This window comes from Polypterus senegalus, chromosome 18, assembly GCF_016835505.1.
Source record: "Polypterus senegalus isolate Bchr_013 chromosome 18, ASM1683550v1, whole genome shotgun sequence".
NCBI classification, from domain to species: Eukaryota; Metazoa; Chordata; class Cladistia; order Polypteriformes; family Polypteridae; genus Polypterus; species Polypterus senegalus.
Window position 1 is genome coordinate 49467910 of NC_053171.1, and position 26657 is coordinate 49494566.

At 39.4% G+C, this 26657-nt stretch overlaps 1 protein-coding gene across 2 annotated transcripts in view; it reads right to left on the reverse strand.

Annotated features, from left to right (window-relative positions):
- Nucleotides 1–1223: 1223 nt before the first annotated feature.
- LOC120518959 (psychosine receptor-like) overlaps nucleotides 1224–26657 on the reverse strand; it is a 59075-nt gene continuing 33641 nt past the window's right edge. The window contains exons 1-2 of one of the 2 annotated variants that reach the window (XM_039741999.1): nucleotides 3820–3937; nucleotides 1224–3147 (exon numbers count right to left, since the gene is read on the reverse strand). In XM_039741999.1, coding sequence (XP_039597933.1) covers nucleotides 2154–3074 — 921 coding nt within the window. In that variant the 5' untranslated portion in view covers nucleotides 3075–3147; nucleotides 3820–3937 and the 3' untranslated portion in view covers nucleotides 1224–2153. Of the gene's footprint in view, nucleotides 3148–3819; nucleotides 3938–26657 lie in introns of those variants that run through there. The other variant, XM_039742000.1, reaches the window with a different exon arrangement.

Here is a 26657-nt window from a genome sequence, read left to right on the forward strand (position 1 = left end):
CATTTTTTCCAGTTTGTTAGATACAACTATTTTTGTTTTGCTTGATTGTTGCATATTATTGTTATGGATTGTTCGCTTCTTCATGATACCTTTTTTTTTTGTGGATTTTTTTTCTTTATCTCAATAACAAATACTGTAATAAATATTGGCGACTTTGATTTCAAAATACAGTACTTTGTGCTTTATTTGTGTTTTGGGGCACCTTGAATGCTGTCAGGCTATGGACTACTAGCATGTACTGACTTAATACAGTTGTCAGACATGTGTAATTGGGAGGCAGCTAAAGGGCCTGAATAATGGTAGTTCCATGTCAGATCAGGGGGTGGCGAGTTGCACTAATTCACTCTCTCAATCCTCTGCTGACCAACCACGGGAAATCCCACAAGGTTCTGGCCCCATGGATGATGTCACTTCTGGTCCCAGCCCCATGGATGACATCACTTCCTTTCTTGGCCTTTAAAGTTGCCATATTTCTCATCTTGAGTCAGTTCTGTTTTGGATTTAAACCTGTTAAGAATTCCATTCAAATTATCCATTTTCAGCCAGGGCACAATGTACTGTATGGGTGGCTGCTCCAAACCTTTTTTTTTATGTCTTTTGGACTCTTTTGTGACACAGTGTATCATGACAGAACACTGCCATTTGACTGTAGAACCTAAAAATAATTAATCCTTACAACTTCTTTGGGTCAAATATGACCTGTTTTTGTATTTGCAATCAGTAAAAGTACCCTAAAGTTCAACTGTTCAGGGTGAAACCTTGACATTTCCACAAATTCATGAAAAGTAAAAAAAAAGGTAAACACCCCAAAATATTTAACTTGTACACTTTCTGAAAAAGCTTAACCTTGCCATGTCTTATGGGTCAGTTTTGATCCACCCCTTACTTTAACAGAGTTTCTTCTGCTTTTATGGTGGTTTGGCTGTTCACCATCCATAAAAACATCCTAAATGTCATGTTCTCAGTTTGGAAATGTGAAGAATTTCAGTAAAGTGCCTAACTTTACAAAAAGACTAAAAAAAGTTTCCAAATGTCACATTTTTGTACAGCTGCCACACATTTTAAACACTGCCATGTCCTTTGGGTCAGTTTTAACAACTATTGACTTTAATGAATTTAGGCTGCTTCATCTGTTTACAACCTACAATAATATCCTTTATGTCATCTGTTCTAAAAGTTAAGGTCATATATATTATCAGTCACTATAAATAAGGTTGGGGGTGAGCAATCTGACCTTAAGGTCTCCTAAAAGGGGTGTCAGGATTAGGACGTGAAAACCCTGGAAGGCACAGCATTGAGACATCACTCAAAGAAGTTGTGCGAGTTAAAAAAGGAGACAATATATCAGTGTGACTGTGGATATACAAACACTTCAACTATAATTGCCCTCCAGAGCTATTTTTATTCAGTTCTTATCTCTTTTGCTTCATTCTATAACAAATATTCTCAAACTTTCTCCCGCCACGAGAGAGAAACCGTGTGGGAAGCCAGCTCCAGCAGTATCAGGTACAAGGTAGGATCCATCCATGTATGGGCACTGGTCCATTACAAGGCATATTCAATTAAATAGGGGAAATTTAGTAACAACAATTAACCCAGCATATGTCTTTGGAATCTCAGAGATCAAACAGAATACATCAAGAAAACCCATGAAGACACAAGAAGAATGTGCAAACTCCATAAAAGAAACAACCAGCACGGAAGCAGCGCTAAACACCACACCACCATGCTGCCTCAGTTTCATTCTACAGGATCCAACTTGAAGTCTATTGTTATTACCCGCTATTATTTCACAAAGCTGAGAGGTGCTTTACTTGTACTTGGACTAAACTCACATCTACTAAAGCATGCCAAGTGAAACTCAGCCGAGTGGCAGTCTTCTTTTCTTGGTGCTGCCAAAGCACAGGCAGCTTCAATTTAGCGCCATCAGTCTTGCAGTGTATCGGGATATGCAGAGTACACGATGCCTTTAAAGAACTCAGCATTAACAACTAGTATTTGTCATCCAACATCATTCTCACTATGTTGACATTTTTATACATGCTGTTTAAACCTAAAGAGTGCATACATATTTTAAATTCCTCTGTTTCATTTTTCATGTTTATTATTATAGCCATAGATATCTTACTGTACAGTTGTAAACAGTTACCTGATTATACCTCATCGTTACTACACAAACAATGCCTTTTTTTACAAAGCAACATGGTGTTCACAAAATTCTTTCTAGCTTTTTCATGTACAAAGCAGTAGAGGAGAGGGTCTGCAATGCAGTTTAAGGTTATAAGGCAGCCTGTTATTGTGACGACCAACTCTAGACTCTCTGAGCTTTCGTAGTTTTTCACACTGCAAATGAGAAGGACAACATGATAGGGGCCAAAACAGATTAAAAAGGTTACTATTATGCCCAAGAGCAGTTTGTTAACTGTACTCTTCTCGTGCTTGCCGGTAGCCTTGTTTTGCATGACACCTTTGTAAATCCCATAGCCACAGAAGATTATAAGTGAGGAAGGAATAAAAAAGCCTATAAAAAATCGTAAAAAACTGAAAGTTCTAACTTTCCAATCATTGTCCGAACAAGTTGTGGTGCAAAATGAACTGCTGTTGCTATCCGTAATGGTCTCACTTGAAAAAACCAGAACAGAAGTGAGCAGCAGTTGTAAAGTCCAGATAATGAAGCTGATGTAAACAGCAAATTTTACTTTTCTCAAAACATAAAACCTTAGGGGGTACACAATGGCCAAGTACCTGTCAACTGCAATGCAGCATAGGAATGTCGCACTTCCGTAATAGTTCAAAAAGGTAAGGAAACAGTTAAATGTAAGTGCTGCGCTTTTCTTCACAGATGGATGTTCTAAAGCAATATAAACCCAGAATGGCAGACTTATGCTTAACAGGAGATCTGCCACTGCCAGATTCATGTGGTAGACTGCAAGTTCATTTTTCTTTTTCAGCTGCCTGCTGAACTCAAAAAGTGACAAAAGGTTGGCTGGAATACTGAAGATTGTCACGGAGATGTAAACCAAAGAGATTACTATTTCAGAAGCATTGTAGTGTTCTGTACTCTCATTATCCATGGATGCAGAAAGTGGCTTCTTTGGTGCCCTGAAGGCGACTGGCAAATCTCAGATGCCTTCTTACCCAGTTGACCTAAGGAAGATAATTGCATTTAGTGAGGCTAATGAAAGTGGCCATAGAATTTCTACAAGTTAGCAGTGTTCATCCCATCCCTGAGAAAGAAAGAAAGAAAGAAAGAAAGAAAGAAAGAAAGAAAGAAAGAAAGAAAGAAAGAAAGAAAGAAAGAAAGAAAGAACTGATTGGGAATAAAAGGCTAAGATGCCCATTATTACATAAAAAACACAACGTCTTTGCTATTTAGACGTTTCCTGCCATGTAACAAGTGTGACTCGGTTACTGAATTGTGCCTTTTGAATGGTTGTTTCCTCCCCCTGTTATTAACCACTATATACGACTTTGATAAGTGCTGTTCAACTGACTGCACACCTGATCCAACTAAGTTTGGATGATGTGCCCTGCCGGTTCCGAATTCGACAGCCATTCTCATCATGTGAAAGGAGAAGCTTAAGATAAAATTACACGAAAACACAGCGTGCTGTCCCCGTCATGCAAACATGCAAAGAGCTCCTAGGGCAGAGGGCGACAAAGGCTAACAGCCGATAACACAAACGCACAGTTCTTTGCTTGAAACATCCCGAAAAGTCTCTGCCTCTGTGCGCTCACAGGCACGCAGGCTGAATGCGCACAGAAGGACCGCGAGCTGGTGCCGCGACAATCGACTCGATCGCAATCGGACAACTGTACCTGCGAACGGCTACTTGCCTCCGACTTCCTCCTGCACTCTGGCTTGGCTTCACTTGCAGTTCACACTAGTAAGAGGAAGGCGTAAACGTGAGGCTGGCGTATTGGTTCTTACATCATCAATAATGATTTAAGTTATAAATAACAACAGTCTAGTCGTAGGTGGTTAATACCAACTTTTTTTGGGTGGAGTGTGGTTGTTGAGGTGGCTTATGGGATATTTATTTTTTCTAATACTACAATTAAAATGTAAATGTCTGTAAGTTCGACTGGCCAGTGTTTAGTTTCAGTTTAAATTAACGCGGATCAGTGGCATGAAAATACTATTGATGGCCATATCGCTGTACGTGCAGATATCTCTCAGCTCACCTAAGTTTGGTAGTAATGTCTTATTTTTTTTGTAATCAGAAGTGTAGCGCCCCTGGGTCATACCACGCCTAAAGATCATTTTGAACCACGTCTCCATGCTGATGAAGCGAACCTCAGACGCACGTGTGGCATACAAGTTGCCTCTGACCCCGGGTGAATGTAGTGAGGCAATTGGGTGGCGATGAGTACTTGCAAGCCACGGCGACGAAATCCCGGGGAGCGCGTGGAGCCTTAGAAGACCTGAGCAGCGTTGAAGAGCGATTGATGAAGACAGTAGCGGGTCCGGCCGTTGAAGAAATCAAGAGTCCAATTCTGGGCTAACTGCTGTCTGCCTTGACAGCGACGGTTTCAAGTTGAAAATCAAACAGCTTGGAGGGGAAAAGGAACAAGTCACAATAACACGGAGAGAATACATCCGCAGACCACATACACTACGTTTACCAGTGTCAGTGCTAACTAGCAGGCGGACAGGTGACAGCGCGAGGCCAGTAAACGACTGAAAACAATGGTTTTCTGCATATTATTTATTTATTTAGCATGCGACTTCATCCAAGGCGACTTACAAGCCAAGTTATAATTTTTACAAGAATGATCAGAATGCTGGACACTTTAAAAATCAATAATGAAAAAGATAAAAACAACAGGTTGTACTAGTAGCACTGCTACTATATAATCAGTGCTGAGCCTCAACAGAGGTCCTCATCGGAATCCACTTCTTGTCCCCACCACCTCTCTAAACTCCCCTCCCTGAATCCTTTACAGTATTTCTATTAACGGCCTTAATTTGAGCAGTAAATGTATAACAAATAAACAAAACGAAGCACATATCACAAACATTACCCATTTTAAATTTCAAATAAAAACATTTTTAATACTAATACAGACTTGAAAGTGAATATTTAGGGGTTTCACCAGTCTCTTTGCATATCACAACAGTACACGTCTACATTTTTTGAAAGCAAATTCATCTATGAGGTCATCACACCACAGCTGCTGTGCAAGGTCTGAGTTGATGTTGACAGCCAAGCTGCTTATGTGCCATTGTGTCATGGGCGACCTCAAGAATGTCTTGATGAGCTTAAGTTTGAAAAGTTCACTCCACAGATGTACCAGGGAGCGTGGCTGCCACCCGAGGGCAATCCCAAGATTTGGACCTTAATGGTATTTAATGGCAGTGACATACAAATTCATTTGTTTCATTTATAAATTAATTCTTAGTTCCTAATAATGAAATTAGTCCAGGGTATCAATGTGCTGTTACTGTTTGTTACTTGATATAGTCAACAGTATCACTTGTGACATGTAATATGACAACAAGAAAACAATAATTTTAATATTAGTACTACTGCTACCACTACTTCTACTACTAATAATAAATACTCTGCGGTGGGCTGGTGCCCTGCCAGGAGTTTGTTTCCTGCCTTGTACCCTGTGTTGGCTGGGACTGGCTCCAGCAGACAACCGTGACCCTGTAGTTAGGATATTGCGGGTTGGATAATGGATGGAAAGTAAATTCTAATACTACTAATAAAACACTTCTACTACTACTTCTACTACTACTAATAAATATTAATACTACTAATAAAATACCACTACCACTACTACTAATAGTAATAAATACTAATACTACTACTAATATATAAAAGACGGCTGTTACTACTACTAATAATATTAAAGTGAAAACTACTACTAAGACTATTACTGAACGTTCTCAATAAACATTCTTAATGCATTAAATACAGAGTCAAAATGAAGCTGAATATTTAGATATTTAAAAAACAACAGGGCTAATCATTGGCACTACAATTCCCATGCAGCACCTGGGGTGTCAATATGGAAGCCTCACAGAGGGATGATGCCATCCAGTGTACTGGGGGAACACATGGCCATGACAGGCAGTCTCCCTCTGTCCCTCAATTACAGTATATCATCTTCTCAACCTGGAAAGGAAACACCAGCCTTTCCAGTCAGGATATGCTTCCGTTAATGCTGTCCATCCATTATAATGGCACCTTGGACTGGATAGGGTTATGCACTGCATTCTGGACATCATAATCTTAACACAGAGAAACATTCTGTATGATTTTGACTACAGATTAGTTTACAGTTTCCAATTTACTTGGAGAGAGGTCACTACAACTGCTATATTTTGTATATTTGCCACTTTTACTTGCTCGACAGCTGCTCCTCACATCAAAATGGATCCCCAGTACAAGTTAGGCAATTACCAGGTTTGGTGTAATGCAAGTTCCTGCTGCTTGAGGTAAATTACAAATAAAACAATAAAAAAAATATATCTAGACAAAAGACATTTTTAAGGATCAAGCTGTAAACATATAGTGAACAAATATGAACTCAGTATTTTTGTTGCACTTAGAATATTAAAATGGCTGCATTATCTGCCTGATTCAATCTTTTTCCTCCACTATATTATATCACCAAAGTGCCAGAATTAAATGCTATCTATTATGGTCCAAAGTGGCCAAAGAGTTTAGAGTGAGACTTCAACAGAGATGCAAATTTCCATTAGATACTTCTCTCTAAAATTCTATCCATCCATCCATGTTCCAACCCGTTGAATCCAAACACAGGGTCACGGGGGTCTGCTGGAGCCAATCCCAGCCAACACAGGGCAGGAACCAATCCTGGGCAGGGTACCAACCCACCACAGGACACACACAAACACACCCACACAGCAAGCACACACTAGGGCCAATTTAGAATCACCAATCCCCCTAACCGGCATGTCTTCGGACTGTGGGAGGAAACCGGAGCGCCCAGAGGAAACCCACGCAGACACGGGGAGAACATGCAAACTCCACGCAGGGAGGACCCGGGAAGCGAACCCAGGCCTCCTAACTGCGAGGCAGCAGCGCTATCACTACACCACCGTGCCGCCCTCTAAAATTCTATGTTTGAGAAATTTGAACTACAGTTAGTCACAGACCCTCCACAACCAGCAACTAACAATAAGACACCAATCAACGTCATCATCACTTATCTGGGATTCTGCTGTCTGTGAAAGATACTGAGTCACCACAAGCCTATCTGGGCTACGTTTGTAACTATGTGACTTTATAAAATGCTGTTATAAAGCATGTGTTTAATGTAGTCAACTAATATATGAAATTTTATTTTATTATCACTGTTCTTTTTGAAAATGACTCATGGCAGCAAAAATATGTAATAAAAAATGGCATTACTGAATCTTTGAAGAAGAAACAAAAAATATTAAAATGCTCCAAGTTAAAAATCAGTTAACTAAATCATCAAATGTACCTGAAGTTTATGCCATGCATACCATACTGTATGTGATCAGATTTAGCGCAGTCCTTCTCAGGATGAAAATCAAAATGCAGCCTAATGTCTTGTGGACAGTACATTCCTGGTATTGATCTTTCTTTCTTTCTTTCTTTCTTTCTTTCTTTCTTTCTTTCTTTCTTTCTTTCTTTCTTTCTTTCTTTCTTAAATTACTGTATCTACATTTAAGGGAGATATGTTTCTGGACTTTTCATACCTCTATGCTGGCATATACAGCATATCTTTAACTGGGAAAAGCTTGAACTGAAAGTGCAAATGTGTGATTTAAAAAAAATAGGCGGTCTTCATTTATATACAGCCAATGACCTTCAAACCCCTTCACTAAACTGTAGAGTTCAGGTTGGACAAGTGCACAAAATCAAGGCTATAGAGAACACTGCAGTGGCAATTAGTCCAGCTCCTCAACTGGAAACAGACATCTAACATCTGACACAAACACAATTTCACACACAGTATTTTTCTATATGAGTAATTGCACTGAGCATGTGATAGAACATTGGAGAAAATGCTTAGGAAAATAAAGTTAAAAGTTTTTATGAATATTAAAAAAAAGATGGAATCGTATTATGATTTTGTACCGCATCTGGTGGGGTCGTGTCTCACTTGACCTGCAGAAAGAGCGCTGATGTGGGTGCCTTCTATTTGGAGATCTAAATGCTCCTTGTTAAATATACGTCATGAATAGTCGAGTCAGTTGCTGTCTATAATTTTACTTGTACAGTTCAAATTCTTCATTTTTTTTGGCAACTCATATTTGCTTGGGTAAGGACACTTTTAAACAGGGCCAAGGACATACTTATGTCCAATCAGGGGATTGTTCATGCCCATAATTTACAACAATTGGGAATACTGGTTTAGAAAATCAATAGCTCATCTATATATATAAAAGTCAAAGTGTGTATGTATGTTCCAGCATCACGTCCAAACGGCTAGAGCGATTTTCATGAAACTTGGTACACATGTTCCTCATTGGTCGACTAAAAATACTGTTGGGTGAAATCAACCCTAACCCACCCCCTTCTGGGTAGGATGGGGGTGATCTTGCAGTCTTGTATGCATGTTATCATCCAGTTGACACTCAGAACGGCCACCAGAGGGGGAACTGGAGGCGACTGTGAGCATTCTTTATGTTTGAGCTCCACTGCGCCCCTGTTGCTTTTGAAATTAAATCGAGTTCTACGCGTGGAAGTGTGTGTGTCTGTAGGTCCGGATGTGACACGTAGAGTCGGGGTGAGGGCTCCAGCAACGATGCTAGTACTTTGCCAACATGAATCCTTCTAGCAGAGAGATGCCCAGAGTAGCTCTGATGATTTAAATACTTTCTAGGATCCCTTGCTGTTACACAGTTAGTATATACCAGGCGACTACCAGCATTCTTTATTTTTGAGCAGCACCGTGCTCCTGTTGCTTTTCAAATTAAATACAGTTGGCCGGTTCCGAGCATCAACTGGATAATAACATACATACAACACTGCAAGACAAGCACATTAGTGAGTCTTTATCCATCCATCCATTATCCAACCCGCTATACCCTAACTGCACGGTCACGGGGTCTGCTGGAGCCAATCTCAACCAACACAGGGCGCAAGGCAGAAAACAAACCCTGGGCAGGGCGCCAGCTCACCGGGGAAAAACCCACGCAGATACTGGGAGAACATGTAAAGTCGACACAGGGAGGACCCGGGAAGCGAACCCAGGTTTATTGTTTGTTAGTTGTGTTTTTTTTAATTATGTTTTTCTCAAACAATTTAAAAAAAAACTTTATCTTTCTCCCGGGCAACGACAGTCGCTTAGCTGCTAATGCACAAACGATGTGAGTACGTCGACAACACAAATCCTCATAGCAGAGAGATGCCCAGAGTAGTTCTGACGATTTCAATACTTTCTTAGGATCCCGTGCTTTTAACAGCACATGCATACACAGTTAGTATATAGCAGGCGATTGCCAGCATTCTTTATGTTTAAGCAGCACCGCACCCCTGTTGCTTTTCAAATAAAATAGAGTTGGATGGTTCTGAGTGTCAGCTGGATGATAACATACATGCAAGACCGCAAAACCAGCACATTAGTTAGTCTTTATTGTTTGTTAATTTATTTTTATTTTTAAAGTTGTGTTTTTTTTTAATTATGTTTTTCTCAAACAATTAAAAAAAACACTTTATTTTCCTCCTGGGCAATGCTGGGTATTTCAGCTAGATAAAGTATATAATTTCTGATAATCTAATCAAACATTATTATTGAAATGAATGACATACAGTATAGTGTATGTTAATTGAAAAAAACACTTTGATTTTGCTTTTTGCTCCCATGCAAGAAAACAAAAATGTATTTATTGAAATTAATATAAAGAAGAGTGCAATGAAGACCAGTCAGTCAGCAGAGCAGTAGACAGGATATCTATCACCCACTTGCCTAAATTGCACAGAAAAGCACTTATTTCAAAGATGAGTAGATAAAAACCCACCACACCACATTTGTCTTTGCATCAGAAACATGTTTTCCGTATGCTCAACCAAGTTTTCTACAGACCCTAACTGAACAAAGGTGAGAGTTTCTCCTTTAGTTAGCAACATTTTTTGATTGACATTTTTTGCTATTCATTTGTAATGGAGATTAACCTTTGACATAAGTTAATGAACACTAATTGGACTAAGCAGGCCTAAGAATGTTCTCACGTGTTGCATTGTGTTATGTTAGGTGCTCCATCCACACTTGGCTCCTTCCTTTACTCCTAATCTGGTCCTTGTGACTCTGAAGTGGACTAAATGGATAGATGGCCGAATTTTAATGCAAATAAGAAACTGAATTTCCCATTGAGGGCTAAAGCTGACTTTGGGATTCATCTTGATGTTTTAATACTAATGTACTGTATATTCTGTCTCTCCCATTGTCTGGCTGTTTCATAGCAATCAGTGCCCAGGCATGTACCTTCTATCTTAACACATCTTTCCATATTTTTACAACTTACTCCAGTCTGGTATTGTAGTCAGCTGAAGTCTGCAAACCCAGCAGGTATGAAAAGAATATACAAATTCACCAAACGGGGCAATCTTGTTGCAAAAAGAGCAACAGATATCAAAAATGCTGTTTTACTATAAAAATAGCAAACCCCAGTTGCATCAGTGGACCTGCCTGCACAGATATTCAAAACCCTTGTCTGTTAGGTGGGGTAGCCCACTTCTCATATGCTACAAAGCATGGACCTGCTTACCCTCACTGGCTCTCTTGATCTTCTTCTTCTGCTTTTGAGCTTTTGACTTAACTCTACTCACACCTATAGACTCAATTTGTTCTCTTGCATAGGAGCTTTGAATTGCATACTGAAGTCACGACTGCCCAGTATCTGGAATCACTTCCAGTGGCAGGAAAGCCATTCTATTCCTTCATAGACACCGCACTATAACTCCCCCTAGTGGTCCCTGGTCTCCCTGCACTCCTGAGCCTTATGCAGTCTTTATACTGTCGGTCCAAATCTCAAAGAGATTCTGGTTTACTTACTGTTGAGAACAAGCTGAACTTGAATAAAGAACCAATCAGTAGATAAGCAAGCTTGTGGCTGAAAAGATAAGCAAAAGGCCAGAAAAAGTCAAAATGCAGAGCAAAGGTCAAAACAGAAAAGCAAAGGTCTGTTTGTCAAGCTAACAAAAGAGACTCTAGCCAAAAAAAAAACACAAAGCAAACCAACTGTGATCTTTTTATTAAGTGTGAGCTGCTATCTTAAATAGCCGATGGATAATGACATCACATGAGCAATTGCAGGGGATCATGGGACAGCAAACCACATAACAACAGGTGCATAATATAATAGCAGCCTTAAGAAACAACCAGAGAATGGCTGCACAACAGCGGAAATGCTTCCAAAATGGCAGTGGAATAATGATAAAGAAACAAAAAATCCAAATAATAAATAACAAATAATATTCAAAGCACCAGAGACTAAATAGCAGGAATGAGGACAACATCAGGACATTTCCCTTAAAACTGCAACTTCATTCAACAGCCTTATTTGGTCAGGGCTAGTTTTACACCAGGAGGTCAGGATGAGTAATTATTACTAGAGGACCTCTGTCATTTAGTCCTCTCCGAATCGCTCATGTCAGTAGCTTATTAAGGACCGCATTTTCACCTCTCAGTAAAAATTACAGTGAATTTTACCTTCTATAAAAAGTCCTTAAAAATAACTCCAGGTTAACCCAGCAATATGTGACTCAACATATCCGCTTGAGTGAGTCAGATGGGACTAAAATTACAGAGGACCTCCAGTAATAATTACTTTACCCACTGCCTGAAGTGGAAAAAAAGACCTGCCGGTACTAATGGCCGTTCGTGATGAATAATGGTGGTGGGCTATCCTTGTGAAGATCCGTAGGCATGCTGATATGCACACGTTATACCTGAGGCCCACATTAGAGGTGCAAACAGGCATCTTATTGTAATAAATAAGGGTTGCTAGTGTGATCTGAACTGACGGTACACCTCCGTTAACTACCGGTAGTCATAAGGCAAGAATGGGGAAATGTCAGTATGGAGTACTACTTTCCATTTGTGGGCTTTGGACCACATGCTGCTTGCACCCTACGTGGTGTCCTAGTCTCTTGCCAATCCCCCACAACATTATCCTCAGTTGGGTGAAATACTTCAGAGGTATACAGTGAATCTGAACCCCTGGGGCCTCATGTATAAACGGTGTGTACGCACAAAAATGTTGCGTACGAACATTTCCACGTTCAAATCGCGATGTATAAAAGCTAAACTTGGTGTAAAGCTATGCAGATTTCCACGGTACCTCATACCCTGGTGTACGCAAGTTCTCTGCTTGGTTTTGCAGACTGGCGGCACTCAGCATCAAAGCAGTGCTACTGTTCCTGTGTGATTACTCTTTTTCAGATCCACATTACTGACGTGGCTTTATAAATACACTGAAATTAACCACTGTGAGATATGGCCGGCCATTCATCCTGGCCAATACCCCCACGCCGCTAGATAGAGCCCTTCCAGCAGCATGGAGGTGCCCTGAATTCCAGCAGGGCATCATGGACATTGGAGTTTTCCTTCACAGCCCTGCTAAATACCAAGGGGGCCGCAAGGGGACGCTGCAGGGAGACTCAGAGACTTTTATTTGCCCTATAACCTGGAAGTACGTCTTGATCACAGGGACAGAGAAAGTGACATACTTCCGCGATGAAAAAGAACCCGGAAGTGTTAGGAAGTCACATGGACTGAGGGTTCAGAAGCACTTCCGGGTCATGAACTATAAAGGACTATGGGAAATCCCAGACAGAGAAAGTAAGTCAGGAGGAAGGGTGGCAACGCATCTGGGAGATTGGAGGATTATTGATTTATTATTGAATTATTTTATATTTATGAGTATTGTGGAGTGGAGGGTGCTTGGTGCACATTATTATTATAAAATAAATAATAATTGGACTTTTATCTGGTGTCTGGCATTTGGTCTGAGGGTTCAAGGGGAAGACAGCGCCCCCTATCTGTCACACCGCATATTGTTTATTAGTTTAATGCATCTGATTGTAATTAACCTGTAACAATATAATGGGCCACAGAATGGTCAAACTGTTCTAAATACCATAGCTGCTTTAGCATTGTTACTCTCACTGCACCGTCTTCTTCTTCTTTCAGTTGTTCCCATTAGGGATTGCCACAGCGGATCATCTTTTTCCATATTACTCTCACTGCACCACTCGGAGCAGCTGATCTGAAAAAGAATTATCGGTATACAGCATCAAGCACATGCTGCCTCAGCCATGCTTCCTATTTGAACTGCTTCTCACACGGCAAACGCTTCAAAACCTTTCCTGTACGTATCTCGCGGTTCAGAAAGAGTTTCATCCCAAGAACTATAAACACACTTAATGAAGTGCTCCTTGTAGAACTGTTTGTACTTTTAAGTACAATCACCTCACTGTAAACTTGCACTACGGTTATAATATTGCACAACCTGAGCCACTTTATAAAGTGCGTATTTACATATGATGATGATATCCTTTTTAAGATGAAATGCAGCAAAATATGTTTATTATATTATCCAGATAAAACTAACTTCATTTAAATAATCTATATTGTTAATAATTAAAGGACACGGTGTTGCTACACTAGCAAGGATCTGGCGCACCGTTTACAGATTGTTCCTGCCTCGCACTGTATGCTTCACTGGGACTGGCGTGAAGGATAAATGTACATTACGAAACGTACTACGAAGATATTCAATGTTCCTTAAAAGTTTTGAAGAATCGGCATTATAAGCTTACAGATGGCTTAACGTCTATTGCAGAGTTGATTGTGTGGCGATTGGGTATTTGGAGAAAGAAAAGGAAGGACAGGAATTGAGGATTAGTACGTTTGAAAGAGACAGTACTGCTGCAATAAATTATTTCATCAAAGGTCGCGCACAATCACTGCGCCACCATGTTCCCATGTTTAATAACATGCTTTTACTCCTGTCATCATGAAAATTATATCAAGTATACATCTCAGTATTGTAATTATTTAGAGAGCTATAATATTACAAATGTAATGGATTCTGTGTCCTGTCGAAGGAAGACAAATCACGGAAGCACATAGAGCACATAGAAGATCAAATACAAAACAAAACATTTAACATGCTACTTTAGTTACGATGGGATTTGAGAAACTAGTAAATTAAACGATTTTAAGATGAAGTTTATGATGTTCTATTTTAATGACAAAATAAACTATGTGATTAAAGTGGAAATTTCAAGATTAAAGTTGACATTTCGTGCTTTTTTTCCACTGTGTGCCTATTTTTTTTTCTCTGTGCCCTAATAAGCTTTCATATAAAACTCAGATGGTGGGCTACAACTTGGGTTTTCACAGCGAATTTGATATCTGACAACTTCTTCTTTATTTCGGGCACTGTGCGACTTTGTGAACTTTTTGAGTTTCTCTGACACACTATGTCACTCGATCAACTTCCTTTTCTTGTTTATACCACTGTTTAAACCAACAAATAGTATGTTTTTCCTTTCTCCACTTGGTATTCGCTGAAATCGTTCTAATTTTCCTCGTGGTTTTGCCATTGTCTTTTCACAGAACACTGAGCTTAAGGGCTATTTATATTAATTTGCATATTCAAAGAGGCGTAATTCTGGGAGGAGCTGGGGGGGGACAGTAGGTGTGTGCACGCGCGTTACTTTTCATGCTAATTGGTTCTACGCATGATGTTATACATGAGGCCCCTGGTGACTGCCTTCTTTTTAGGTGGTCTCTGAGCCTCGTCCCCTCCTTGTGCCCTCTTGGGTAACCCCACGGAAAATGGGCATCCTATTACACTAAAAATATGTGAATTAAAACAACACTTGCACTTCTTACATGACAAATTGCCATGCATGAGTACATTTGGAAGTTAACCATACACAAGACAAATCAGTCCCTTGTTATTATGTTAAAAGTGATTACTTTTCTACTGTCTTTATGCTATTAAAATACAATGCTGGGCAAGAACTGAAACATCAGATGTGCTAAATGAAACTCAGCAGTTCCCTGTCTTTGACTTTGACACCCTTGGCAGTAGTGTGACTGACATGGTTAAAGCACAATTATTGTGATTTTGATTGATTCCACACTGCATGCTGTTTTAATTGCTTCTCCACGGAAAGTGATTATTTTTAATGTACGGAGCTTGTAATAACGTGCTAGTCATTTTAATTCAAAATAAAGACAAGAAGAGTATGAAACAGAGACCAACCTGTTTCTCTTGGCATTCAGTTCTATGTCAGAGGTGCTTTTATATAAGCTGTCCTTTAATAAATGTAGCTGGGATTGCAGAATGAGGAGGATGTTTAAATCTTTTAGAGAACATACATTTAACATTGCATAAATGCGGTGTCATAAATAAAGCAATAATAAGTACATAAACAAAACAGCCACTCCTATCACACTCTACTTCCTCAACTAGGCATACTGACATACCAACTCCTCAGAAGCAAATGTGTCAGCTCTGTCATTCTGTCAACAATGATGAGAACAAGAAAGAATGCATCTCTCTTAAAATTCAATACATAGTGGAAAGCAGACACAAAACTGCTCAAGTGAAACTGGAATTATGAAAACCTTACATTTTAAGAAGAAGGTGGCGTAATGGTGTAGTGGTTAGTGCCACTGCCTCACAGATGCAGCATCCTCTATCCTCTGAATTGCATGTGCCGGGGTCCACATCTGTGTGGAGTTTGCATGTTCTCCTAAAGTCCACATTTATTTTCCTCATAATACTCTGGTTTTCCTCATACATCCCCAAAGACACATGCATTAGGGTTACTGATGAAATTTAAACTGACCCAGTCAGGACACGCAGGTCAGTAGACATTGCAACAGGAAGACATCCCTTGCAGGTGTAGGTCCAGCCTGGTGCCCAATCTTCCCAGGAGATGCCCTGTTTCTTAAAACCATGACCCTATGACCCTGAAATATTGTAGAATAAGTGGAATTTTAGAGAGTTCTCTTGAAGAGAACTGAAAATTCACTTAATCATCTGGTTTTCACAGATGATGGAAGGCCACAGAAGAGAGAAATGGAACTCAAATAAATGTGGTTTACTTATTTTTTTAACTGTACAAAATCTGTTAATTTGTTGTGCTTCTTTAAATTTCACGTCAATTTGTAATTTAAAACCTTTTGCAGCCTGTTATATGTTGCTCAATTGTAATCCTTTTAAACTAGTATTGTAATTTTCATTTGTAATTTCATTTATAAATTTTCTCACCTGCTTATTCATTTCAACATCTCAGAGAGCCAATGCCCATTCCAGCAGGACCAAAGGCAAAAGTAGGAATCAGCTCTGGCTGCTGCACCAGTCCTTGACAGATCAAATGCTTATTGCAGCAAAATAATTACATTCAGTGCTTACGTCATTCCTTTTAATGTACTTGTGTTAATCAGAAATGGGAAATGCATGCACTTTAATGTTTGTTAATATCAATTATGGCAGTTGCAATGTAGGGAACTTCAACTGCATGGAATGTGGAGGAGTGTGAGACAGGAGCTGAGTCGTAAGATGGTCAGATGCACTAGAAATGATAACATTGCGAGTGACACAAGACTACCTCAGACTGGGCTCTGTTCTTTAATACAACATTGTCAGTCACAAAGACATGTAAGCAACAAAGTGGGAATTGACAAGAATATTCCAACCAGATAGGTGGCAACAGGGAGGCTCCTTAATTTATACTTGATCCCCGTATGCCCAGTGTAATGGACAAGTGGCCTGGAAATTTAAGAAGGCGCTAATGACGATAGTTGTCAGGATTCTTGTGGGTCACCACACTTAGTTTTAGAAGACCAGCCCCAGGACCAGTTTCTAAAGATATTGCTTTACATTTTTGTGACATAATAATAATAATAATAATACAACCCCAATTCCAATGAAGTTGGGACATTGTGTAAAACGTAAATAAAAACAGAATACAATGATTTGCAAATCCTTTTCAACCTATATTCAATTGAATACACTACGAAGACAAGATATCTAATGTTCAAACTGATAAACTTTATTGCTGTTTTGCAAATCTTCACTCATTTTGAATTTGATGCCTGCAACACGTTCCAAAAAAAACTGGGACAGGGGCAGCAAAAGACTGGAAAAGTTGAGGACTGTTCAAAAAACACCTGTTTTGAACATTCCACAGGTGAACAGGTTAATTGGAAACAAGTGTTTGTCATGATTGGGTATAAAAGGAGCATCCCCAAAAGGCTCAGTCATTCACAAGCAAGGATGGGGCGAGGTTCACGACTTTGTGAACAACTGGGTGGACAAATAGTCCAGCAGTTTAAGAACAATGTTTCTCAACATACAATTGCAAGGAATCTAGGGATTTCATCATCTACTGTCCATAATATCATCAAAAGATTCAGAGAATCTGGAGAAATCTCTGAACGTAAGTGGCAAGGCCGAATACCAACACTGGATGCCCGTGACCTTCGATTCCTCAGGAGGCACTGCATTAAAAACCGACATCATTCTGTAAAGGATATTACCACATGGGCTCAGGAATACTTTAGAAAACCATTGTCAGTTAACACAGTTCATCACTACGTCTACAAGTACAAGTCCCAGCTTTTTTGGAACATGTTGCAGGAATCAAATTCAAAATAAGTGAAGATTTGCAAAACAACAATAAAGTTTATCAGTTTGAACATTTGATATCTTGTCTTCGTAGTGTATTCAATTGAATATAGGTTGAAAAGGATTTGCAAATCATTGTATTCTGTTTTTATTTACGTTTTACACAACGTCCCCACTTTATTGGAATTGAGGTTGTAATAATCTATACTAGGTTACCAGTGGAATCTCTCTATTCCTTGAGCTGCTACTTTTTCTAAAAGCCTCATTTCAAAAAAGTTGGGACGCTGTGTAAAATGTAAGTAAAATCACAACACAATGATTTGCAAATCTCATAAACCGATATTTTATCTATACTAATAAAAGGCAAAGCCCTCACTGACTCACTCACTCACTCACTCACTGACTCACTCACTGACTCACTCATCACTAATTCTCCAACTTTCTGTGTAGGTAGAAGGCTGAAATTTGGCAGGCTTATTCCTTACAGCTTACTTACAAAAGTTAAGCAGGTTTCATTTCGAAATTCTACACGTAACGGTCATAATGGTCGATAACGGTCGACAACGTCCGCCATGTTGAACTTTCTTATTTAAGGCCCCATCTTCACGAAATTTGGTAGGCGGCTTCCCTGCGCTAACCGAAACCAATGTACGTACTTATTTTTGATGGTATGACGCCACTGTCGGCTGTCATATTGAACTTTCCAACGTCACTAATTCTCCAACTTCCCGTGTAGGTAGAAGGCTGACTCCATCTTCACGAAATTTGGTAGGTGGCTTCCCTGCGCTAACCAAAACCGATGTACATACTTATTTCGGTGGTATGACACCTACTGTCAGCCCCATATTGAACTTTCCAACATCACTAATTCTCCAACTTCCCATGTAGGTAGAAGGCTGAAATTTGGCAGGCTCATTCCTTACAGCTTACTTACAAAAGTTAAGCAGGTTTCATTTTGAAATTCTACGCGTAACGGTCATAACGGTCAACAACGTCCGCCATGTTGAACTTTCTTATTTATGGCCCCATCTTCACGAAATTTGGTAGGCGACTTCCCTGCGCTAACCGAAACCAATATACGTACTTGTTTCGGTGGTATGATGCCACTGTCAGCCGCCATATTGAACTTTCCAACGTCACTAATTCTCCACTTCCCGTGTAGGTAGAAGGCTGAAATTTTGTAGGCTCATTCATTACAGCTTACTTACAAAAGTTAAGCAGGTTTCATTTAGAAATTCTACACGTAACAGTCATAACGGTCGACAACGTCCGCCATGTTAAACTTTCTTATTTATGGCCCCATCCTCACGAAATTTGGTAGGCTGCTTCCCTGCGTTAACCGAAACTGATGTACGTACTTATTTCGGTGGTATGATGCCACTGTCGGCCGCCATATTGAACTTTCCAATGGGCTTTGTTACCTATGGGCCCATCTTCAAGAAATTTGGTGTGTGGGTTCCCAACGCTAACTGAATCCTACTTACGTACATATATACGTCCATAGCCTGCAGCTTGGTCGGCGTGTGAGGCGACGATGGGTTCCACATCCCCACGCCTCCCACGTTGTTGGCTGCCTGCCTATATAAGGCTGTCCGTCGCTCTGGTCTCTTCATTACCTTCCTTGCTTCGCCACAGTATTCACATCTCCCTGCTGATAACTGCAGCCTTTTTATTTAATCCACGGCTTCTCCGCTGTTTTATTGTTCATTTATTACGATTATAGTTATTGTATAGGTATTTTAGACTTAGTTTACACTGTTCAGGTATCCTTTTTCTTTATTGTTCCAACCGTACCCCCATTAACATGTCTATCGAGGTGATCACCATCGATCAAAAAACTGTCACTTACCGAGTGGTTTGCATGCCCGGAGATGGCGTCTGCCTTTTCCATTCTCTTTGTTAAATATTGCATGGCCATATCAGGCTCACTCTTGATATCCGGAAGAACATTGTGTCTTATGTATTGAATGACTGGGACAGGTTCAAGGTGTGGACTGATATTGGTAAGGAGATAATTATACTACACAGGAGCACTATAAGAGTGAAATGCTTAAGCCCTTCACCTATGGTTCTGCATGTGAGTTGATGGCTGCCACTGAATTGTTCGGTTGTTGCTTTCAAGTGTACAGAAATTGTCAAATATTTTACACCTTTGGACAACCGCCAATGCCTCTTAAACATCTTAGATTCACAGGTGACAATTTGAGTAGTGGACACTTTGATGTTTATGAATGTTTAAACTCTCAAAAGCTGGATGCGAAGTTATCAATGAAACCGGTTGTATGCTTACAACGCTTGACAGATGCTGAATGTCACTTCAACATAACAAGTCCTGCAAATACTAACGTAATTGAAACAAACCATGAAACTCAAACCGATTATGACAGCAGCAATCCAAGCTGTGAGATTTAAAGCAAGATTACTGTTCACATGGCCAACTGTACATTGCATGCTCAAGAGTAAGCTCAGCGCACAGCTTGGTCATATTACAACCGGAGGGCTGAACTGACAACGTGGCATACAAAGAGATCCTTAACAAATAATTATTGGTATATTTTCCCTCAATTTAAAAAGGTTTACTTTTCTTCTTATTAAAAATTTTAAGGCAGTACTTCCCTGCTGTGAAGCGCGGGTATTTTGCTAGTAATAATAATAATAATAATAATAATAATAAATTATTTACATTTATATAGCTCTTTTCTCACTACTCAAAATGCTTTAGTAATTGGGGAACCACTTATGTGTATCATTTACGTTGATGATGTGATGGAAGCCATTTTTGCGCCAGTACGCTCACCGCACATCAGTTGTTAGGTGGTGACATGGTGAGTGAGATAGTCAATTAGAGACAGGGAATGATTAGAGGGCAAGAATGACTAGGCCGTGGTGGGCAATTTATCTTGGACATTAGGATACACAATACTTCTTATGAAGGATCATTTATCAGCACAGAGAGTCAGGACCTCGGTTTGACATCTCAAACAAAGGACGGTGCCAGTTTTACAGCACAGTGTCCCCATCATTTCACTGGAGCATTGGGATCTACATTCAGGCCACAGGTTAAAGGCCCCCTTCTGGCCTCACCAACACCTCCTTCCAATAGCAACCCAAGCTTTCCTTGATGATCTCTCATTCAATGCTGGAGCTTAGCTTCAGGTGAATGACCTGTTCTGAAACGCATGTGGTATGGGAAAATTATACTTGCTTTAACAAATATTAAAATAATTACAGTATGCATTAAATGCCTAATCAGTCATGTGTAGTAATCTTGTGTTTTACAGTAGACACAATATTAACAACATAGGAAGGTTGCATAATAAATAACATGTTGCTTTAGTGAACAGACACTTGAACTTGTGTAAGCACCACATCACATTTTATGCCGACTTCATTATAAAGATTCTTTGTTCTCAGAAGATTCACTGACTTAGGTATTATTATAGCCAAAACATGCAAGAGACAAAAAACTTTGAAAAGAAATAATGGTTTATCTTATTCCTTTTGCTGTCTTTTCAACATTCTTTAATTATGTTTTTAACAAGCTTCAAGCAATTTAGTGAAAGGATCGTTTTAAAAGTTATTTTTATTGCCACAACACTATTTCATTGATTCATACCAATTACCGTGTCCAGTCTCATTATGTGATACATGTCATTTTTGATGATGGTATTAAAGAGGGTGATGCTCATGGTTCAGCATCCTCTGCTCCTGTTTTTTTTGTATTTCGATTTCTGGTTCTCGTTTTGGTTCTGATGCTTGGTTGTGTTATCTCCTGGACCTTATATATGGACATTATTTCAGGTGCTTTGCCATTTCTCTGACTTTGTTACTCCCGGTCATTTTTTGTTCTTTCCTTAACTATCTCTCACAAATCAGTACAGGCAAAAGAGTTTTTGAGGCCTCCAAAATGCGCTTCAGAGCAGGCCAGGGGCCGCATGCATAACGACGTGCGTAGAACTCACACTATAACATGACGTAAGCACAAAAGCCGGAATGTGCTTACGCACAGAAAAATCCAGATGCAGAAATCTGTGTGTTTGCCAGCTTCCGTGTTCTTCCGGCATGTAAGTCCCGGTCAGCGTGAAAAGTAATGCTCGTGCACACGCCTGATGTCCCACCCCAACTACTCACAGAATTGGGCCTCTTTGAATATGCAAATCAATATAAATAGCCCTTAATCTCAGCGTTCTGTGAAAAGACAATGACAAAAGCAAGAGGGAAAATGGAAGAATTTCAGTGAATACCAAGTGGAGGCAAAGAAAAACGTACTATTTGTTGGTTTAAACACTGGTATAAACAACAAAAGGAAGCTGATCGACTGACATAGCGTGTCGGGGAAACTCAAAAGCTCAACTCACAAAGTCACAGTGCCCGAAATAAAAAAGAAGTTGACAGATATCAAAGTCGCCGTGAAAAGGCGAGTCGTAGCCCACCATCTGAATATCATATGAAAGCTTATAAGGGTGCAGAGAAAAAAAAGGCACACAGTGGGGAAAAAGCACGAAATGTCAACTTTAATCTTGAAATTTCCACTTTAATCACGTAGTTTATTTTGTCATTAAAGTAGAACATCATAAACTTAATTTTAAAATCGTTTAATAAACTAGTTTCTCAAATCACATCGTAAGTAAAGTAGCACATTAAATGCTTTGTTTTGTATGTGTTCTTCAATGTGCTCTATGTGTGTGAATCACTACGTGCTTCTTAAACCAGCTTTTTCTACCTCTGACAGGACACAGAATCCATTACATTCGTGATATTACAGCTCTCTGAATAACTAAAATACTGAGATGTACACGTGATATCATTTTCATGATGATGGGAGTTAAAGCAAGTTATTAAACATGGGAACATGGTGGCCCAGTGATTGTTGACCTTCGATGAAATAATTTATTGCAACAGTACTCAGGGGCGGCTCTAGGCTTGTGGCGGCCCTGGGCAGAGGAAGAATCGGTCGCTCCTTCGCCTGCCAATGTCAATATCGTATCTTATGCACGGTGGATGGCCACGTCCGTTGCGGACACTGCATAGCCGCCTCGTGCTCATGACACAAACATTTAACTTTTGCCGAAATTTGCCGCTGTGTTTTTACCTGTGTCGTTATTTTCTCTTTCTGTTTTATGTTCAATATATATTGGTGTGGTGGCCCCTGGGATTTTGCGGCCCTGTGCAGGTGCACAGTTTGCACATGCCTAAGGCCGCCCCTGCAGTACTGTCTCTTTTAAATGTACTAACCTCTATTCCTGTCCTTCCTTTTCTTTCTCCAAGTAACTGATCGCCACACAATCAGCTACTGTAATGGACGTTAAGCCATCTGTAAGCTTATAACGCCGATTCTTCAAAACGTTTAAGGAACACTGAAATATCTTCTTAGTACAGTAATCCCTCCTCGATTGCAGGGGTTGCGTTCCAGAGCCCCCCGCGAAAGGTGAAAATCTGCAAAGTAAAAACCATATGTTTATATGGTTAAATTTATATATTTTAAGCCCTTATAAACTCTCCCACACTCTTATAAACATTTCCCGCACAGTTATACAGCAGAAACCCTTTGTTTTCTCTTAGATATTAGGTAAGATTCATTGAAATTATTACTGTTTATATACAGTAAAACCTAAATATTATTTTAAAGATATTGAGCATCTCCGATATCACAAATGTTACAGCCATTACGATAGACAGGCCACCAACAATAAATACGTACAATGCAAGAAAAATTGTATACAGTAAAATGTGTGTACAGTGACACTAAATGCACGTACATATACTAAGTACTGTACATAGAAAATTAATTATGGTTACTCATCAACAATGACACGACGACTTGTCCGATAACGATGAGTTTGATTTTACTGCGCCACAAAGGAGAGCATTACAGCTCTTCTAAAGGAGCCTCTTCAGACAACTGTGTAGCACCGCTGTTGTTCTTCTTCCAGCAGTCTTCAATCCAAATCCCTAAAGCAGATTCCACCCGGACTACCACCTTATTACGTCCACTTACAACTCATTTTGCGCCCTGGTTAAAGGAAACTGCGGCCATAGATCTTATATTCTTTTCCTCCTTTTTAAATAAAAAGAATCATGGACTCATTGATGCTGTAATGGCGTCCTACAGTGGTGTAGCTGTTCCCTTCCTTCAACATATCCAAAACTTTTACCTTTTCGGCAATTGTTAGCATCTTCTGTTGGCGCTTGGGCACAGCCCATGAAGCAGTAGCAGGAGCAGATCGTTTTGGAGCCATAACGAAGGGCTTGACTATGCACAAAGATAAACACAAAAGAGCACAAAAGTTAACTCTTTACACAGCGAAACACGTTGATGCTGAATGAGTGAGACAAGAGATCCTGGTTAACGCAGCGGAATCAGATATGGTGCTCCGTTGCTGAGCCAATCAGCACACAGGAACTTAACTGCATGCTCTGATTGGGTAGCTTCTCAGCCATCCTCCAATAGCGTCCCTTGTATGAAATCAACTGGGCAAACCAACTGAGGAAGCATGTACCAGATGTAAAAAGACCCATTGTCTGCAGAAACCCGCAAAGCAGTGAAAAATGTTTAGATATGCTTACATATAAAATCCGCGATAGAGTGAAGCCGCGAAAGTCGAAGCACGATATACTGTAAATGTTTAATTATTCTATCCTTCATGCCAGTCCCAGTGAAGCATACAGTGCAGGGCAAGAACAATCATGAGCGGAGCGCCAGATCCTTGCTAGCGTAGCGACACTGTGTTCTTTAATTATTAAAAATATAGATTATTTAATTGAAGTTAAAGTTTTATCTATATAATATAATAAACATATTTTGCTGCATTTCATCATAAATATTATATCGTCATCATATATAAATACACTCTTTATAAAGTGGCTCAGGTTGTGCAATATTATAACTGTATTGCAAGTTTACAGTGAGGTAACTGTACTAATAAGTACTAACAGTTCTACAAGGAGCAGTTGATGGACTGATTGAGTGCGTTTAGAGTTCTTGGGATGGAACTGTTTCTGAACCGTGAGGTCCGTACAGGAAAGGTTTGAAGCGTTTGTCATATGAGAAGCAGTTCAAATAGGAAGCATGGCTGAGGCAGCTTGTGCTTGATGCTGTATACCAATAATTCTTTTTTCGATCAGCTTCTCCGAGTGGTGCAGTGAGAGTAATATGGAAAAAGATGATCTGCTGTGGCAACCCCTAACAGGAGCAGCTGAAAGAAGAAAAAGAAAGTGCAGTGAGAGTAACAACGTTAAAGCAGCTATGGTATTTAGAATAGTTTGACCATTCCGTGGACCATTATATTGTTACTGGTTAATTACAGTCAGATGCATTAAACTAATAAACAATATGCGGTTAATTTCAGTGTATTTATAAAGACACGTCCGGAGAGGAAAGGATAACCACACAAGAACAGTAGCACTGCTTTGACGCTGGGTGCCGCCAGTCTGCAAAACCGAGTGGAGAACTTGTGTACGACAGGGTATGAGGTACCATGGAAATGTGGGTGGCTTTATGCCAAGTTTAGGTTTTATACATTGTGATTTGAACGTGGAAACATTTTAATGCAACATTTCTGTGCGTATGCACCATTTATACATGAGGCCCCAGAACTTCCACTGGGCTTTCTTGATGTAGACTCGCCCCTTGACGGCCAGTCTTAAACTACTACCTGTAGATTTTGGCCTGCTGAAGCCTAAAGTGGGGAACTGGCTTTAAAAGCTGAGGGAGTAAAGACAGTCCCAAAATATACTAAAAATTATTTACAAGGGAAAGAAAACAGTAAAACTCTGGTTTCTTGAGAAAACCCTGACCAATAATCATTATAAATAAAGAATTTATTGCAGAAAAGCATGATATGTAGAAAAAAATAGAAATACAAGGAAAGGGAAAAAACTATTATAATGTTGGGTAAGCAGTAATAAAGGGTTGACATCAAAAACAAACACTTTTAAACTATATATTACATATATTTGTTTGCTCAACCTTTAAACTACAAAAAAACTGAAATCTGCAAATATTTAAATATCAAATGATACTAGGAGCCCAGGACTTCCTTTATTCTCCCAGTTGCTTCCTCTTAAAAAGAAAAAAAAGAAGCATGTCTACTGTTTGTTTTTTTTTACTTCTATCTTCTGTCATTCAGGGTCTTCAGAAGACATTTACTTTCATTGACAGAGTTCCTTTTTGTCAGGATGGTTTGGGTATGGCATTGGCATGACAAAACATGAACAAGGTTCCTCCTGAAAGTTCTGCAAATAGCATAATTCCCCTTTAATTTATTTTTGACTTAAAATGCATGTTAGTCTAATTACATTAGCTCCAATATCCCTACCATCATCATTCTGTTTGTATTTCTAAGTAGATTTGGTAATTGAAATCTAAATGGGACTGTGATGGTCGGAGTATATTATATTCATTATTTTAATTATTATTCTTATAACTGACCCCTTGATGTTAGGCAATCTGCTAAGCAGGTTAGAAAATGGATATGTGGAATGCATGGATGGTTGGATTTTGTTAACACATTATATTTATATTGTATTTTTCTAACTTGTAATGATTGGACTAAGCAAGTTAGTTAATAGATGAATCCTAGTCGAATAAAGCTTCATTTTATTGAGGTTATATTCTGCATCTAGTTTTCATTTGCCTCTTTTAATGAGCTCATTGCTAATGATGTCAGTGCCATTTAAAAGTAATCATGCAGGAACACAGCAAGTGTCATTAAATGTCACCTTTTCCCCTTCACTGGGTACAATAATGTTCAAAGTGTGACCTCTGCTGGTGCTGTGAAGTGATGCAGGCTTTAAAGCAAGCTAATGGAGTTGCAATCCCTAAATGTGAAGACAAAATTTATGAAAGTGAGAATATTTTACTAGTAATGAAAAATAAATAAATAAATAAGTAGATGCTTCCATTACACATGAAATCTCAAAACAGGTCACACTTTTAATTTATTTAGAGATCAGGAAATATGAAAAAAAATGTGACTATGTAAAATGGACTTACAGAGAGAAAGATACAGAGGTTTGGAGCATGCACTGATATAGTGCATTGCCATACCCACCA